Source organism: Sinohyriopsis cumingii, chromosome 14, assembly GCF_028554795.1.
Source record: "Sinohyriopsis cumingii isolate HCF-2022 chromosome 14, ASM2855479v2, whole genome shotgun sequence".
NCBI lineage: Eukaryota > Metazoa > Mollusca > Bivalvia > Unionida > Unionidae > Sinohyriopsis > Sinohyriopsis cumingii.
This window is the reverse complement of record NC_142974.1, coordinates 53,989,240-54,008,465: the sequence shown is the minus strand read 5'-3', so window position 1 is coordinate 54,008,465 and position 19,226 is coordinate 53,989,240. Positions and strand designations below refer to the sequence as shown.

Below are 19,226 nucleotides of genomic sequence, written 5' to 3'. Positions count from 1 at the left end.
CATTAGACATCATTGTCAGGGAAATCTACATTACAGTCTACATTACACATCATTGTCAGAGAAGACTACATTACAGTCTACATCAGAGATCATTGTCAGGGAAGTCTACATTAAAGTCAACATCAGACATCATTGTCAGGGAAGTCTACATTACATCAAACATCATTGTCAGGGAAGTCTATATTAAAGTCAACATCAGACATCATTGTCAGAGAAGTCTACATTACAGTCTACATTACACATCATTGTCAGGGAAGTCTACATTAAAGTCAACATCAGACATCATTGTCAGGGAAGTCTACATTACAGTCTACATTACACATCATTGTCAGAGAAGTCTACATTAAAGTCAACATCAGACATCATTGTCAGAGAAGTCTACATTAAAGTCAACATCAGACATCATTGTCAGGGAAGTCTACATTACAGTCTACATTACACATCATTGTCAGAGAAGTCTACATTAAAGTCAACATCAGACATCATTGTCAGGGAAGTCTACATTACATCATACATCATTGTCAGGGAAGTCTACATTACAGTCTACATCAGACATCATTCTCATAAACTTTATGTTACAGTCCATATCTGGCACTATAGGACACACAGTAATAATTATACAGAAGAACTGTGAACCAGTCTAGAAATGGGTGGAAAATGATAGAATATTTATGGGTTTCGTGGTCCATAATTTGTTAACAATGAAAATTAAAATTTTAGTAAAAATATCTTTTGAGAGTTTATCCTATCTGTAATTTTAAAAATATAGACAAAATTCTATTGATGCAATTTTAGTATTTTTACATGCTTGACTTAGGAGTACTCAATAATGAAAGTAGTACCTGATTCATTTGGTGCAGAATCAATGATGTGTTTTATGCACATGTAGATTAAAAAACTGACGTGGGTCATATGGTGTTCTCCACACAGAAGCTTTCACCAAGGATAGTTGTGCATGGAGAAATAGAAGTCTGATCATCAGCACCCAGAACTTTTAAATTATTGAATTTTGAATATGATGGTGTTTCCATATGTTTACTATGGGAGTTGAATTAGTACCGTGACTCCTGTATTGATTGATCAAGGGAGACAACAACAAATATTTCACAGCATCAAGCAAACTTTATTGTTCAACCAAGAGATATAACTACTTTAGAAAGCCAGTAATTGTTCAACTTCAAAATCAATAGTCTTGAGTAAGAGGTTTAGTTCCAAATGTAATCATTTTATTAAAACTCATAGCTTTGCTAACATAGTAGGTAAATAAATATATTAAATATTTGATATTACTTTTTTTATTTAAGAGGTGATGTGATTATAAAATTCCCATTAAAATCTAGTTGTATCTTTTGTTTTAAATAAGTTTTTATGTGTATGTATTTTTGGACATAGAACACAATTAATTTTATTGTATGTTCTCTACATTTGTTTCTCAGTACTGACCTTTCCACTGTGTGACAATCAATACAAATCATATGTTAATCTAAAATATCTTCAAAGATGACTTCATGGTGAAATTCTTGTCAAAGGTTGACCTGCAGTTTTGTTGAGATGCTGGACTATAAACAGAGCAGCATGTAAACAGAACAGATTTCACTTCTGGATCATCACCAAGGCCTTATTAATCACTCTGCAATGTCGCCAAAATAAACATGGACAACCACACCCTAAGCTCATATTCTCAAAAATAAACAATTGCCTTTAAATCCCTACCCAAAATACATAAATCTAACTCTTCTATCACCACCAAAATGAGAGAGGAAAAAATGTTCTAAAAAGACTAGAACTACGTGGGTATTGAACTAGAAGTACTAATTGTGACACGATTCCATTTGTGCATTCTGAGTAATTGTAGGAGGTGTTTGTGTGTGTGTCTGAAATGTATAATATTGGAATACATGGATTTTTTCACAAATGAAATGATGGATATTCTGTCAAGTGTAACTAACATTGTTTTGTTGACAGGTAAAATCATGTAGTTTCTTTTTAAGATTTTCTGCTAGATATCTGACATGGCATATGCCTCATCCACAGTTTCCTCCTATTATCATCTCTTTGTCTGTGTGTGTGTGTGTGTGTGTTTTAAAGAGCATGTGTAAAATCAGAGTCTATCCAGTAGTCTTTATTGACTATACAAACTCCATTGATGTGAGATTTAAGTTTTAGATCTGTAGCACAGATTAAAATGTTACTTTAACTGTTACCAAATTCATATCCTCTACAGTTTCCTCCAATTATTTTCCATGTGTGTAAATGTGTGTGTGTGTGTGTGTGTGCATTAAAATTTCATATCAATGATATATTGTGCAATGCACACACACACACAAATATATATAAATTTTTCAGTAATTTTACTGAAGTATCAGGTTTGACCTTTCTATTATTAACATTAGTAGTAGTTAATTTTAATTGTCCCACTCAGGAAATGTATATAATTTTGTTTTCTTAGCTTTGGCTTACATCGAAGCTTATATTACATTAGAATTACTTATGTATAAAATTACATCAATGTTATAAAAGAAAATAGCCACAAACCTATTAGTCACATTATTCTAATTCCTACTTATTAGTTGAGTGCAGTTTTGCAGGCTCAGCTTTAATTTTATCTATAGTACTGTTGGTTAGGATCTGTGGTACTGTTGGATAGGATCTGTGGTACTGTTGGATAGAATCTGTGGTACTGTTGGATAGGATCTGCGGTACTGTTGATAGGATCTGCGGTACTGTTGGATAGGATTTAGATAAAGTATGCATTGAGACACATAACATATAAATGACTTTATTTCATATATATTGTGGTTGGCATCCCTTTATCTCCACCACCCACCCCATCTGAGTTTTCAGCAGTCATCTTGAAAATATTATTGCCATGTCTTCAGAATGTCTGGTCATATCAACATGGTGTTTTTAATGAAAGGCTTCTCATGATATCTTGTTAGCCTTCAATAATAATGGTGATCTGACATCAAATATGGCCACCACAGCATCCATCTTGAAAAGTATGATATTGTTACTTTGCATTAGCAGAAAGTCACAATGACGTGGACCTTTTATCAGAAGAGTTCTTATGATATCTAGTTGGTCCAGAGTAAAAATAGTGCCAATTTGACAGCCTTTATATTATATCTAGTTGGTCCAAAGTAAAAATAGTGCCAATTTGACAGCCATTATATGATATCTAGTTGGTCCAAAGTAAAAATAGTGCCAATTTGACAGCCATTATATGATATCTATTTGGTCCAAAGTAAAAATAGTGCCAGTTTGACAGCCATTATATTATATCTAGTTGGTCCAAAGTAAAAATAGTGCCAATTTGACAGTGATTATATTATATCTAGTTGGTCCAAAGTAAAAATAGTGCCAATTTGACAGTGATTATATTATATCTACTTGGTCCAAAGTAAAAATATGGTGAATTTATAAGTCATTATATGATATCTAGTTGGTCCAAAGTAAAAATAGTGCCAATTTGACAGCCATTATATGATATCTATTTGGTCCAAAGTAAAAATAGTGCCAGTTTGACAGCCATTATATTATATCTAGTTGGTGCAAAGTAAAAATAGTGCCAATTTGACAGTGATTATATTATATCTAGTTGGTCCAAAGTAAAAATAGTGCCAATTTGACAGTGATTATATTATATCTACTTGATCCAAAGTAAAAATATGGTGAATTTATAAGTCATTATATGATATCTAGTTGGTCCAAAGTAAAAATAGTGCCAATTTGACAGCCATTATATCATATCTATTTGGTCCAAAGTAAAAATAGTGCCAGTTTGACAGCCATTATATTATATCTAGTTGGTCCAAAGTAAAAATAGTGCCAATTTGACAGCCATTATATTATATCTAGTTGGTCCAAAGTAAAAATAGTGCCAATTTGACAGCCATTATATGATATCTGTTTGGTCCAAAGTAAAAATAGTGCCAATTTGACAGCCATTATATGATATCTAGTTGGTCCAAAGTAAAAATAGTGCCAATTTGACAGCCATTATAACCTACGCTACAGCCATTTTGAGATATTGTATCTACATCCCACAGATAGAGTTTTCATGAAAAGACAACTTAGAATGTCTAGCTGCTTCTAAATGAAAATTGTTCTGACCTGGTCTGCAACATGGCTGCTATGGTGGCCATCTTGAACAGTATTTTATTACTACTCCTACTACAGGGTTTGTCATCTTGAAATCAGCTTTTTCTGTCAAAAGATTTCTTATGGTGTCTAGTTGGTCATAAATAAAAATGAGGCCAATCTGATATCCAGTATGGCTTCCATGGCAGTGATAGAGGTATGCTGTGTTAGCCTTGTCCATCCATGTCACACCGGGGTTAGGTTTTTATGCCCCACAACAACAGTAATAGGGGTATGTAGTGTTGCCCAGTTGTCCATCTGTCATATCTTGGTTAGGGTTTTATGCCCCACTACAACAGTAATAGGGGTATGAAGTGTTACCCAGTTGTCAATCTGTCATATCTTGGTTAGGGTTATATGCCCCACTACAACAGTAATAGGGGTATGTAGTGTTATCTAGTTGTCCATCTGTCACACCAGGGTTAGGTTTTTATGCCCCACTACACAGTAATAGGGGTATGTAGTGTTACCCAGTTATCCATCTGTCATATCTTGGTTAGGGTTTTATACCCCACTACGACAGTAATGTAGTGTTACCCAGTTGTCCATCTGTCATATCTTGGTTAGGGTTTTATGCCCCACTACAACAGTAATAGGGGTATGAAGTGTTACCCAGTTGTCGATCTGTCATATCTTGGTTAGGGTTATATGCCCCACTACAACAGTAATAGGGGTATGTAGTGTTATCTAGTTGTCCATCTGTCACACCAGGGTTAGGTTTTTATGCCCCACTACACAGTAATAGGGGTATGTAGTGTTACCCAGTTATCCATCTGTCATATCTTGGTTAGGGTTTTATGCCCCACTACGACAGTAATGTAGTGTTACCCAGTTGTCCATCTGTCATATCTTGGTTAGGGTTTTATGCCCCACTGCTGCAGTAATTGTGTTATGTAGTGTAACCCTTGTTAATCTATTATACCTTGGTTGGGTTGTGCATTTACCATTTGGTAAATTTTCAAGCATCATGATGGGTTATCCATCTTCTGTGATTACATATGTTTTCCTGTTAATCCCAGACTAAAGGAATAGTAAAACAAATCAGTCACTTTTACAATAAGGTACAGTAAGGATTTTGATTTAAGTCTTTTTGAGTGAATACAATTTTGAGTGTATTTTTGTGAGATGAGAGAATTGCAGAATTAGAGAAGGTCATGGAATCACATACAATTACCCCCTCACAAACTGAACCGGTTGAAGGACTGCATGAAGCAATAAGGCTACCTGGCACAAAGACCTTCATTAACATTCTTTACCAGCTGCCATAAGTAGCATATCATGTGCTGAAAAATGGGATTAAACCCCACAAAACAAAAATAAAACCTGTCAACACTTGTTTACTGTCACTATGGTGGCCATGTCTTTTAGTTCAGTTCAAATCAATTTGAAAACAGATTTGTATTGTCAATATCCCAGAATAGTACAAAGTTGTTGTGAGTGAGATCTTTGTATAATAATGACTTGATCTGGCTTTTAATTGATTGAACTCATTACCATTTTAAATGCCATATTTTCAGTCATTTTTTTAAATATCAAACTCTTAATATAGGCTTCTTGAATAAAGATCTCACATGAATTCAGTAAAAGTCAGAAAAAGTAAACTCAGCATGATGTACAATTAGGAAGATTTTTTTTAAACAAATGATGTGTACATTAGTCTGGTTAGTGAAGTGGTTAGCTGTTGTGTAAGAAGTTGAATGATATCAGGTCTACTTGGGCCTCTTGTTACCACTATAGAGGCCAATTGTTTTCAACTTTTGATCAAACTTGGAATATATGCTTGTATTATCAGGACCTTACATAGATTCAAGCAGAAGTGAGATCCACACACAATGTGATAAAATTTTATCTGATTGGCTGAGCATGTTGCCTGACTCTGGAAGACATATTTCTGATCTGACTTTGATGAGACCTGGACTATATGGTTTATGATCAAAAGTTTGATCCATTTCATAATGAGCAAGAGTCAAGTGGTCTAAGGTGCTCATCTTTATAGATCACTCACACATGTCACCTCTGTCTGCATAGATTCATATCTCAGTCTAAGTGTTCTAAGGTGCTCATCTTTATAAATCACTCACACATGTCATCTGTGTCTGTATAGATTCATATCTCAGACTTGACAACATCAGCAAGTGAGATGACTTCAATCATGAACATCTGTGACATGACTTGTATCAGCAATTATTGATGATGTGATATTGAATCTGATTGGCTGAGAACAATGGTAATTATTTCTGATCCAATTATGATCAAACTTAGTAAATAGGCTTATATGATCAACACATATATATACAATGATCCCTTTTATGAGCTGTAAAGACTAGTGTCTCAGACCACTCAGACACTCAGTGCCCTTGATTTTAATTGTTTTCCAGTTGCATTTTGCTGAGTTAATGGTCCCTGTTGAATTAGATTTTTTTTCACTTCAGTTGCATGATGTTGTGTGCATGAATACATTTCTTGTCAGTACAATCTTGTCAGGATATTATTTCACCATGTCACAATAAGCAAAGTGTAAAATGTGCAGACCTAGATATTACAGTACATAATTGTGTTGATAGTTTAGGACCAAATCAGATACCCAGAAAAAAATATTAACAAGACTAGGAGAAACCAAAGACTTTCATTGTTGATGATATAAAATAATTTGGTTTCTTTTAGAGTCGAAGAAAGATCTTGAAAGAAGATGAAAGACAGGCAACAAATGCAGGCTGAGATGTTACAAGGTGAAACATACAAATGCAGTAAGCATAATAATTTAGTTAAATTAAATCAATGTAACAAATCAAGTTCTAGAATGCAATACAACTGGTATAGTTATCTTTAAAACTGACAGACCAAAGTTATATACAACTTTGCAGAGTGTAATTTCTTCATTACATGTAATAGTAAAGTGAAAATCCTGGCAAGTATTAAGTTTACATTTTATTACATCTCTTGTGTTTCAGAGCAATGGAAATCCCAGTAGTTTTGTCTGCTGTGAAGAAGTATATTCTGAGCATTTACAACAAACCAAATGGTGAACCTTGCCAAACTTGCCATGTTCAGTGGTGTCATCCATAACAAATGTGCAACTGTAAAACTAATGGAAACTATCACTATCTATTAAACAAGGTTGGACCTTGAACCCAAATTCTAATAAATGTCTTGTTTACAAATTACACTCACGACAATTTTATTGATGACATTATTACATCAGTTTAGCAAGTTTCATCATTTGGTTTGTTGTAAATGCTCAGAACATACTGCTTCACAGCAGACAAAACTACTGCTGGCAGTGGAATGGATTTCCATTGCTCTATGATTGACTTAGGATAACTGGGCCTGTATTAGATAAACATCAAAATCTGCCACAAGCTTGATCTTGGGATTTCAAATGCTCTATGATTGATTTAGGATAACTGGGCCTGGATTAGATAAACATCAGCACAAGCTTAGGTCCATTGCTATACAAATATTGCATGCAAAAATTACATTGCATACAGACCATTCAAGAATACTCTTTATAAAGGAGGTTATATGTGATATAAATCTGAAATAAATGGAAAACATTACAACTATTTTTTAAGTAGATTTATTTACAAATGTACACATATTTTGAACAACATTCTTTCAAGTGAAAAATTTATGTAACTTTGTTAAGAAAATTAAAACCTGCATAAAGAATTAAATTAGTAATGAAACTATAAAACTCAAATAATATACACATTATCTCACTGGTTTACAAAATCCATTTTAAATCACCTTTCAATCTGCAAAGGTGCCACAAATATTTTTCACTGACACTTAAAACTATCTAATGTTAGTCTTGAATGAAAATGGTGCATATCTGATTTGAAACATATATGGCTGCCATGGCAACCATTTTGAAAATGTTCTTATGCCAATCATAATAGGAAAGTCATATTGGTATGAGGTTTTCACCCGAAGACTTCTTATAGAGTCTAGTTGATACTGAATAACAATGATGCTGATCTGATATCCAGTATGGCAACCATGCCATCCATCTTGAAAATCTTGTTAACTGTAAGAATAGTGTGTTAGGGTTGTAACATTGCATGCCATTGTAAATAATCTTTACCATGATTTTCATGGTACAGGGCCTCAGACCATGGAATTTTGGCAAAAGCTTTTAAAATAATTTTCAAATGTATTGATGAAAACCATTCTTTTTTTCTTCCATTTTTGTTTTTTAAGTATTGTTCTGTAATTTGTATTTGCACTCCGTGTTCTTCAAAATGTAATCATCATTTGGTTTGCATCATTTTTCATTAGATTTCTATTCATAGTGCATTCTTGTTTTATATGCAGGTCATTCTGTTTTGTTTTACTGGTAAAATTGTCATTTTCAGGGTCCATACTAGATAGTTGAAACTTGTGCTGAACATATAAAAACTTTAGGCAAAATAAAAAATTGTGTGGTTCAGGTTACCCAACTAACAATATTTTTCCCTACATTTTATTTGTGTGTGTGGGCTTTATAACTCAGATTCAAAGAGGATCCGACAATAGATGTAGTAATCATAAAATTTGAAAATTTAAAAATATGATTTTTAGTTGTTGTTATTGTTGTAGGGTTTAACGCCATTTTTCAGGTCAAGATAGGCTATACATGGCAGCCAGTATAACTGATGGAGGAAGAACCTTGGAAAACCATGGGAAGAACCACCAACCATTATCTTTAGTAAAATATTTCTATGACTTAATAAATCATAAATTTGCATTAATTTTGTTATTTTTCCTGTTTTATTATTGCAATGCACTGTAGGTAATAGTTGCATGTCAGGCTTTGTGGTTGGACAGATTTTTGACTAATGCACACCTAAGTAATTTAGGGTCCTACTAGTCCTAGACCAAGTGAGAAAAAAGTGAAAGTTTTAAGGCCCAGAGCATGAGTTTTTCTGAGCTTAAATTCCCTTTTCTGTATTCAGAAGTTCATATCTACAAACATTTACGTCAGATTTGATTTTAATTGCTTTACAGCTAATTTTGTAGTTTGACTTACCCTGCATAATTTTGAAGAAGACATTAATAATATTAGGACAAATTTCTTGTCCCAAGCAGAGTTATGACCCTTGTTTTACGTAGCACATTGCCCTTCTGTTGCATTATATTTTCAGGGGCATCACTATATTTTGACAAATTTCTAGTCCAGAACAGAGTTATAGCCCCTATTTAACTTGTCATTTTTATATTCAATTCATCATTTTGGTGGGAGCTTTCACAATTAGGACATATTTCCAATCCAGAACAGAATTATGGCTGCTTTTTAACTTGGTACTTTACCCTTCAATTGCCTCATGTTGTTAGACGTATCCATATTACTATAATACATTTCTAGTCCAAAACAGAGTTATGTTTCTTGTTTTTAATTTCTTTGTTCCCTTCAATTGCATCATATTAGTTGGGATATCCATGTTATTACGACACATTTCTGGTCCAGAAAAGTGTTTTTACCAATATGGTATTATCCACATAAGTTGTGACATAACACTAAAAAGAGTGCAGACTTCATAGTCACATATTTTAACACCTGTGTTGGCACAGCAGGTTGTTTTCTTATTCTTACATTTCTATACTGCTTTCATAAAATTATAACTACAACAAAGATTATAGACCCTGATTTAGAGGTGTGTTAATGCAAGTATGTGTTGACAAACTCTATGTGTTCATGTATCCAGGCTTTTAAAGTTGTACATGGAATGGAAACTGCATTTCCAGACTGGGATTGTAACTTAGTTATTATTCAGTTACAAGAAGTCAACATTTTCACACTGGACTTCTTAGTTATTTTTCAGTTACAGAATTTCAACAAATCCAGGCTGGAATTCAAAGTTTGTTATTATTTAACTACAGAATGTCAACACTTTCAGGTTGAAGGCTTCAATGTCTGGATAAAAATATGTCAGAAATCAGACTTCAATTTTGCAGAACATCCAAACATTTCTTCCACAAAGTGAGATTTTTGGATATACTTTCCTGTTTCTTTGTTTTCAAAGATAATAAGGTTTCCAGGTGTTCACTTTTAAAACTAAAGTGTGATTTTGAATCCTTTTTACTTTCTCCGCCTCTTATAAAAATCTTGATATGGAAGAGTTCATAAGAATTACATACATACAGGTTACAAATAATGTTAAATCCATGACATGGCCATTATATACACTCACATTAGAATTCATGTTAAATCCATGACATGGCTATTACACACACTTAGGTTACAAGTAATGTTAAATCCATGACATAGCCATTATATACACTTTGAAGTAATGTTAAATCCATGACATAGAAATTACACACACTTAGGTTACAAGCAATGCTAAATCCATGACATAGCAATTACATACACTTAAGTTACAAGTAATGTTAAATCTTGTAATGAAAGTCTACCCTGCATTTATTATATCTGTAATGCAGATAACATCTTCAGTATTAACTTGTACCAAATAAACATATTTTAATAAAAAATTAAATTCAGGGTGAAAAGGTCAAAGGTCAGTGTACCTAACTGGAAACAAAACTGGTCTCTGCATAGTAAGTTGAAGTATTGTCATAATGGCTCAGTTGCCATGGCATCAGATTTGTAACCCAAGGTAAACTTGACCAGGCTAGCCTGGCTTGGTAAGGGCATTTTACTTGGCATGATATAGTCAATATAATGTTAAAGTTCCATTAAAGTCAGTAACAGAAACAGCCATTATCACTTACCAAATTTTGTGGCTGGCTTTTGGTTGGTGAATGGAAGAACCCTATTGAATCTAGAGTGAAACCATAAATGAGCAATGTCACATTTCTGAAAAAAGGAAAAACGATTTCTACATATTAAGATTAGTTCAGTTAGTTCAAGTTTTTGAATATCTTACATTAGAGATAAGGTGAATGTTTTTTGAGTTTTGGGTCTAAAGGTCAAGGTCACTGACTAGAACAAAAAGTTGTTGTTTTTGTTGCTGTTGTAGGGCATAACACCATTGTTTTTCAGTACATGAAAGGTTATATGTGGTGGCTAGTATAAACAGTGCAGGAAGAACCAGGAAACCCCCCAGGGTGAACCAACAAGTCACAGGAAGCTGTTGGCAAGCTTTCTCACATACCCATATTTGCCAAGCCCTTGACTCAAACCCATGTGTATAGATGTTAGATGACAGTCATCCATAATGGTTAGCACTTTCAACCACTGTGCAGTCATCCATATCTGAATTTAGGTGTTACAGAGACTTTTAAAATATTATGTAAATTTGCATGAACTGTATGTGGGTTAAGAAAGCTCCACAAAGAAGCATAAGAAAATTAAATCATCATTGGGAAAGTGTCATCCCTCACATGGATCAAATTGTACAGATGCGATGGTATGGTGTCATTTACATATTGGACACAAACATCTGACTTGTACATGCCTTCTGAAGGCTGAACCTAGATCACAGTGCATATCTTGCTAATATTTACTTGTATAATTTTCACAGAACCTGAATATCTTTTCATTCTCTTTTATATTATAGTTTATTTGGAAGGGCATATATTCCTCAAGACCTTTTCTGGTTTTTCTTTTTACATGTTTGTGTGCCTGCTACAATAGCAGAAAGAGGCATTCTACTTTACTGTTTTCTGAACATATGTCCACAAAACTCTCACAAATAAGCTTTGGAACATTAAATCACCATATTGTGTTCATATGTCTGAAAGTCCATAGTGTGTTCATATGTATGAAAGTCCATAGTGTGTTCATATGTCAGAAAGTCCATAGTGTGTTCATATGTCTGACAGTCCATAGTGTGTTCATATGTCTGAAAGTCCACAGTTTGTTCATATGTCTGAAAGTCCATAGTGTGTCCATGTATCCGAAAGTCCATAGTGTGTCCATGTGTCTGAAAGTATATAGTGTGTCCATGTGTCTGAAAGAGGCATTTCTCACATGGAATTAACTGTAAAGATGACATGGTATTGTGCTATGTATGTATAGGTCCAAAGCAGAAGGGCCATATCGCTTTGACGCTTACAATGTCCATATATCTGAAAGTTCATAGCATATACATATGTCTGAAAATCCATAGTGTATCAATGTCTAAACTTCCATAGTGTATCCATATGTCTGAAATTCCATAGTGTATCCATATGTCTGAAAGTCTATAGTATGTCCTTATGTCTAAAAGTATATAGTGTATCTACATGTCTGAAAGTCCATAGTGTCCCAAAATGATTTTAACATGACAGCACAAAAACTCTTGGATATAGAGCCATGATATTTTGTACCGTTGATAACAGTAATGAGTATACTGGACATATATCCATGATACTTTATACCCTTCATAATGGTAATGAGTAGACTGGACATAGAGCCATGATACTTTATACCCTTTATAATGGTAATGAGTAGACTGGACCTAGAGCCATGATACTTTGTACCTTTTATAATGAGTAGACTGGACTTATAGCATTGATACTTTATACCCTTTATAATGGTAATGAGTAGACTGGACATAGAGCCATGATACTTTATACCCTTCATAATGGTAATGAGTAGACTGGACTTAGAGCCATGATACTTTATACCATTTATAATGGTAATGAGTAGACTGGACATAGAGCCATGATACTTTATACCCTTTATAATTGTAATGAGGAGACTGGACTTAGAGCCATGATACTTTGTACCCTTTATAATGGTAATGAGTAGACTGGACTTAGAGCCATGATACTTTATACCCTTTATAATGGTAATGAGGAGACTGGACTTAGAGCCATGATACTTTATATCCTTTATAATGGTAATGGGTAGACTGGACCTAGAGTAATGATACTTTATACCCTTTATAATGGTAATGAGTAGACTGGACTTAGAACCATGATACTTTATACCCTTTATAATGTTAATGAGTAGACTGGACCTAAAGCCATGATACTTTACACCCTTTATAATGTTAATGAATAGAATGGACCTAGAGCCATGATACTTTATACCCTTTATAATGATGATGAGTAGAATGGACATAGAGCTATGATACTTTTTACACTTTATAATGGTAATGAGTAGACTGGACTTAGAGCCATGATACTTTATACCCTTTATAATGGTAATGAGTAGACTGGACTTAGAGCCATGATACTTTATACCCTTTATAGTAAGCAGACTGGACCTAGATCCACATTACTTTGTACTTTGTACCCTTTATAATGTTAATGAGTAGACTGGACCTAGAGCCATGATACTTTATACCCTTTATAATGGTAATGAGTAGACTGGACTTAGAGCCATGATACTTTGTACCCTTTATAATGGTAATGAGTAGACTGGACTTAGAGCCATGATACTTTGTACCCTTTATAATGTTAATGAGTAGACTGGACCTAAAGCCATGATACTTTGTACCCTTTATAATGGTAATGAGTAGACTGGACCTAAAGCCATGATACTTTGTACCCTTTATAATAAGCAGATTGGACCTAGATCCATGATATTTTTATACCTTTATAATGGTAATGAGTAGACTGGACCTACAGCCATGATACTTTATACCCTTTATAATGGTAATGAGTAGTTGACCTGATTAGATTTTCAGGCAATTAATTTTGGACTTAAGTATAGCTGTGTGACCAAGGCATTGTTTGTAAAGACCACACATAATATTAAGTAGGTATGTTTTGAATTTATTAGCAAATGACCTGACAGTACTTTCAGTTAATCTCAGCATTATCAATTCTTGTATAATTTTACAGATGTCTTAAATGTCTGGACTTGTAAATTGGAAAAAAATCTTTGATATGCACATTTGTATTCAAATGTTCTTGACTTGATTGGATTATCAGGAAAATTACATCAGTTATGTGTGGTAGACAATGACATATGGCATACATTTTTCTTTTTATAATATAATGATATCATTTGTTTTTCATGCCATAATACCAGTAGCGTTTTTCAAATTCCAACTGTAATAGGTGTAGTATAGAGAGGACTGTGATGTCTTGTTGTTAAACCGTTTGCATACATACATACCTGCACACATACATACCTGCATACATACATATACATACCTCCATACATACATACCTACATACATACATACCAGTACAGCTGTATTTGTGTTTTAAATTCAAGCTGTAATAGGTGTAGTATAGAGGACTGTGATGTCATGATGTTAAACCAGGGGTGGGTAAACTATGGCCTGAAGTCTGCATGTGGCCTTCTTTTGAAGTTTAAGTTTTCAAATATTAACAACATATTAACAACTGAAAATTAATTATGATGTTATTTAGAACAACCTTTTGTTTTTGATATTTCAAATATTAATTATTTTACTTAATGAACTACACGGCCCGTGACAAGGTGTAAATCTGTGTATGTGGCACTTGCACTGGAAAGTTTGCCCACCTCTGTGTTAAACCCTCCACATGCATGCATACATACATACATACATACATACATGTGATTATACTAGTAACTGTAGTTTAAATTCAAACTGTAATACATGTAGTTAATAGGGAGGGCTGTGATGTAATGCTGTTAAACCCTTCATATGAATATCAGTGCATGCATACATACATACATACATATATACATACATACATGTGATTATACTAGTAACTGTAGTTTAAATTCAAACTGTAATACATGTAGTTAATAGGGAGGACTGTGATGTAATGCTGTTAAACCCTTCATATGAATATCAGTGCATACATACATACATACATACACACATACATACATACACACATACATACACACATACATACATACATACACACATACATACATACATACACACATACATACATACACACATACATACACACATACATACATACATACATACACACATACATACATACACACATACACACATACATACACACATACATACATACATACATACATACACACATACATACATACACACATACATACATACACACATACATACATACACACATACACACATACATACATGTGATTATACCAGTTATTGCATTTTAAATTAAAACTGTAATACATGTAGAGGTATGTGATGTCATGCTGTTAAACCCTCCACATGCATACATACATATCTAAATGTGACTGTACCACTTACTGTGGAAAAGCTAGGATTGTGCTGCAGTGCTTATACTTATGCTTGCATCCATCCATCCATGCATGATACACAAAAAGAGAAATTATACACTTCAATTTTATGTTTCATTCAGCAAAATTACATATTCATCTTTAGACAATAATGAGCATAGTAATAACCAATAATTAGCATAGCAATAATCAATAATAATTAACATAGTGATAAGAAACAGCAGGATAATAATAATAATAATAATAATAATCAGCAGTATTTAGCCATGCAAGAGATTTACTCAAACTTTTAAACTCTACCTAATTTTAATGTGTTTATGCAAATGCAACAAATAATAAAACAATTCTAAACATGTTAGTTACTATAAATAGATTACACTTCTTCCATTAATGACTGAGAGAAATTTTCTACATTGTGTCTTTAGAGAAATGTAATGCTAAAATTGCCTTCAGTTTCATTCATATATATATATATATATATATATATATATATATACTAATTTTTCTTTTCTCTTTCTATTATTTATCTTTCTTGGTAACTATACTTTTTGCTATTATGAAAAGAGTAAATTGTCATAATGCTGACTTAAGAATACCTTGGTTACCAGAACTAGAAGTACTTAAAGAGAACGTAGGTCTTTCTTTGAACCACATTTCTCTTCAAATTAATAATTCATGCATTCAATGTTAAACTTTGTATATCTGCACAGTTACTGGTTAATAATGATACAACATTCCAGACATTTGACTATGGCTTCAATATCTTAATCACCAGATTCAAATTAATTGCAAATGTTAATGACCATTGATTATTTTTTAAATTGACAGTGAGAAATTGTATTTGTTCATAAATACACTTGACTTGTAAATTATGCACACTAATCCAGTAGTTCAATTTACGTAAATGTGTACAAACTGTCATTAAATAAAAATATATGATTTGTCAATTCTGTATTTTATTTATCTGACTTGAGACACATGAGATAACATTCATTTTCAGACAAGATTTTTTTAATAGTCTACCATTAATAATAATAACAACAATAACAATCGGCAATACTGCCAGCCATATTTACACAATATAACAGCCTACACACTTAATGTCCTTCATATGGAAGAAAGTGCAACAATGTTTCAAACAATGAAATATGTCCTCAGCATTCATATACCATTTAAAACTGATTGTTTTGCACATCTGAACTTCAATATGCATTTTTTTAAAATGGCATACATGTATATCTTTACAGGAATGTAACACAAAAAATTTACTCAGCATTTATTTACATATTAAAATAGATTGTTTTACCAAATAACTTCAATGTACATATTTTTCATAAAGTTTATGTAATTTTATAAGAATGTGTCACTAAAGTGACCTGTTTAATTTTATTTCAGCTGATAAATGTATAGTTTTGTTGTATCTGAACTATTTGTGATGATTAAGATTTCCTTACTCTTGTGAACGGAAATTGCCCTCGGATACTTTGGCACTCCTGTATTTACAACCTGTATAACAGACCCATCTGGAGACAGTTGATGAATGTTATTAGAATCGATTCCAACAACACAGATGTTGTCATATCTGTCCACATTTACTCCATTGGGGTATCTAAGATTGTCATGACTGTAGGTAAACAGCTTCCTGCCATCTATGTCAAAACAGAGAAGTGAATTTAAACTATCCACACTAACATACACTCGTGTTTTCTTGTTATTCAGAGCAACATAGCTGCAGACATAGTTTGGAGAGTCATACTGATGAGTAAACTTTACATCTCCTCTCGTGTTAATCAGACTCCAGTGACTCTTGCTTTTACCATAGTAACCATTCACAACCAACTCCCCCTTCCCAGCAGCTCCTATTCCATTACAATTGTATTCGGTTGTTATTGTTCTGACTGGACTGATAACATCACCTACCACCGACAGGATCTGGATTTTATTCTGATCATACAGCGACACTGCCACCTGCTGGTCATCCAGTACACACACGTTCCATGGATTACCTGTTAGTGTATGACCTGTGATGAACTCATAGGAAGAACTTAGTAGGATGCATTTTTTATTGTTACAATCAGCAAGCATCACCCTGTCTCCAGGGATAAATGCGACACCAGTATACCATGGTATATTATCAGTAGGGACTTTAATATCAATTACATCAACACTCTCTACCTGACAGTCCTTCGTTGGCCACAGCGAACATGTTAGTGGCAGAGTGTTGAAGCTGGTGGTGGTCACAACTTTCCCCAATTCAGACAAAGACATGGACAAAATGGATTGTATCATAGGAGAGAATTCCACTGTTACTGCTAATGTGTTAGTTTTCTCGTATTTTTCTCCTACAAGATTGCAATAGAAATATAACTGAGACCTCATCGTTTCTGCCATAAGAAATTTTTGCAAATTGCTCCCATATTTATTTACTGTTTCAAGGAGTGAGTGCGAATTTCTCACAGAATGCATTAGTGACAAACACTGATGATTTTCGTCCTGTTTCCTGATAACCTCTTCTTTGTAAATTCTGTTTCCCTCTATCTTTACACGTTTCTCTAACTCGTCTAGAACTGAATTGATTTTCTGTCTAACTTCTCTGATTTGATCGGTGAGTCTATCAACTTGGGGCTCAAGAATATTAACACAGGTCTCGTTAATCTCCATAAACCTCTTTAAATGCATCTCGATTTTCTTCATATCTGCAATTATGTCTTCTTGATTGCTGTCACACAGCAGTGCAGGAAGGTCTTTTTTTAAGTCTATTACTTTGGAACAAATTTTATGGCTATCGAAGAAGCATGTGCCACAACAAGGGACACAGTGATTTTTGCAGTAGTATTTTATATCTTCTCCGTGATGTTCCGAACATGTAAAGCCTTCTGCTAGTTGCATCACATTTTCTGGGTTACAAGCTGCTTCCTCCACAGTAATAATGGTATGATCCTTTAACATTTTCAGCTTCCTGTGTGCTTTCAAACAATCTATACACATAGACTCTTTGCATACTACACAAAACCCTTCAGCCGGGGCATTGACACTCTCATTTTTACAAGCGTCACACAAACGATCTACTTTCGATTTCGCTGGCAACATTGACTGTAAGACTGTGTTGACGGGAAATAAAGTCGTCCATTCACCTGTCGGTCTATCCTTAATGGCGGGACTCGCATAATTTCTACATACCGGACACTTAACATAGCTCAGCTTCTCGTGCTTGGCAGCCTCAGTTGTTATGTGAGACTGTAAACATTTCTCACAAAAGGAGTGGGCGCACGGCAGCTGTCTGGGTATGTTGAACTGTTCCAAACAAATTGGACAACAAGGTCCATCGTCAGTCTCTATTTTAGCAGCCGCCATCTATAACATTAAACCGTTATATAACTCTGAATGGAAAACATCTAAATGTTCTCCGGTATGAATGTATTTAGAAAATAAATTTACAAATATTTCTTGGCTTGAATAACGTTTGCTGTGACTTCCTAGTTTGAAGCTATAGGATATGGGCATGCTCGATTGGTCAGTGACGATTAATCGTACATGTGCTCCAGATGTTCCGAGTTTCCCTTCCGCACTGTACCAAATGTTACGTTTTAGAGGACGCAGTCTATATCTTTATTAAGTTACTTTTTAAACAAAATAAACACTAGCAGAATAATTCTCCCTATATAGTATCTTCACCGTTTGTCATTACTAAACTTTCCATTGTGTTCAAATCCTAATCAATCACACTAATCTACAGCATCTTCAAATACCCATAAATGCCTCTAAAGAAAAGATGATTTTATTTAAATCAATACAAAGAATGCAAATATTAAGTCAAATATCACATCAAACCGAGAGAAGAAACAATGCTTTACAAATAGCGGAAGGTCGTGGGTTCGAACTCCGGCCTAGTCATGTCAAGACTTACAAAAATTGTACTAATAGCTGCCTCGCTAGGCGCTCAGTATTAAGCGGTTTGTGTTAAGAAAGGTCAGCCTGGTGTCAGGATAATGTGACTGGGTGGAACATAATGCTACATGTCTGCGGCATGATGTCC

At 34.0% G+C, this 19,226-nt stretch overlaps 1 protein-coding gene across 1 annotated transcript; it reads right to left on the bottom strand.

The window, feature by feature from the left end:
• Positions 1-15,174: 15,174 nt before the first annotated feature.
• On the bottom strand, positions 15,175-18,667 carry LOC149783828 (uncharacterized). Its single transcript, XM_089932035.1, has one exon. It carries the CDS (start codon positions 18,542-18,544, stop codon positions 16,577-16,579), a length of 1,968 nt encoding a protein of 655 aa, XP_089788161.1. The 5' UTR covers positions 18,545-18,667; the 3' UTR covers positions 15,175-16,576.
• Positions 18,668-19,226: the final 559 nt, after the last annotated feature.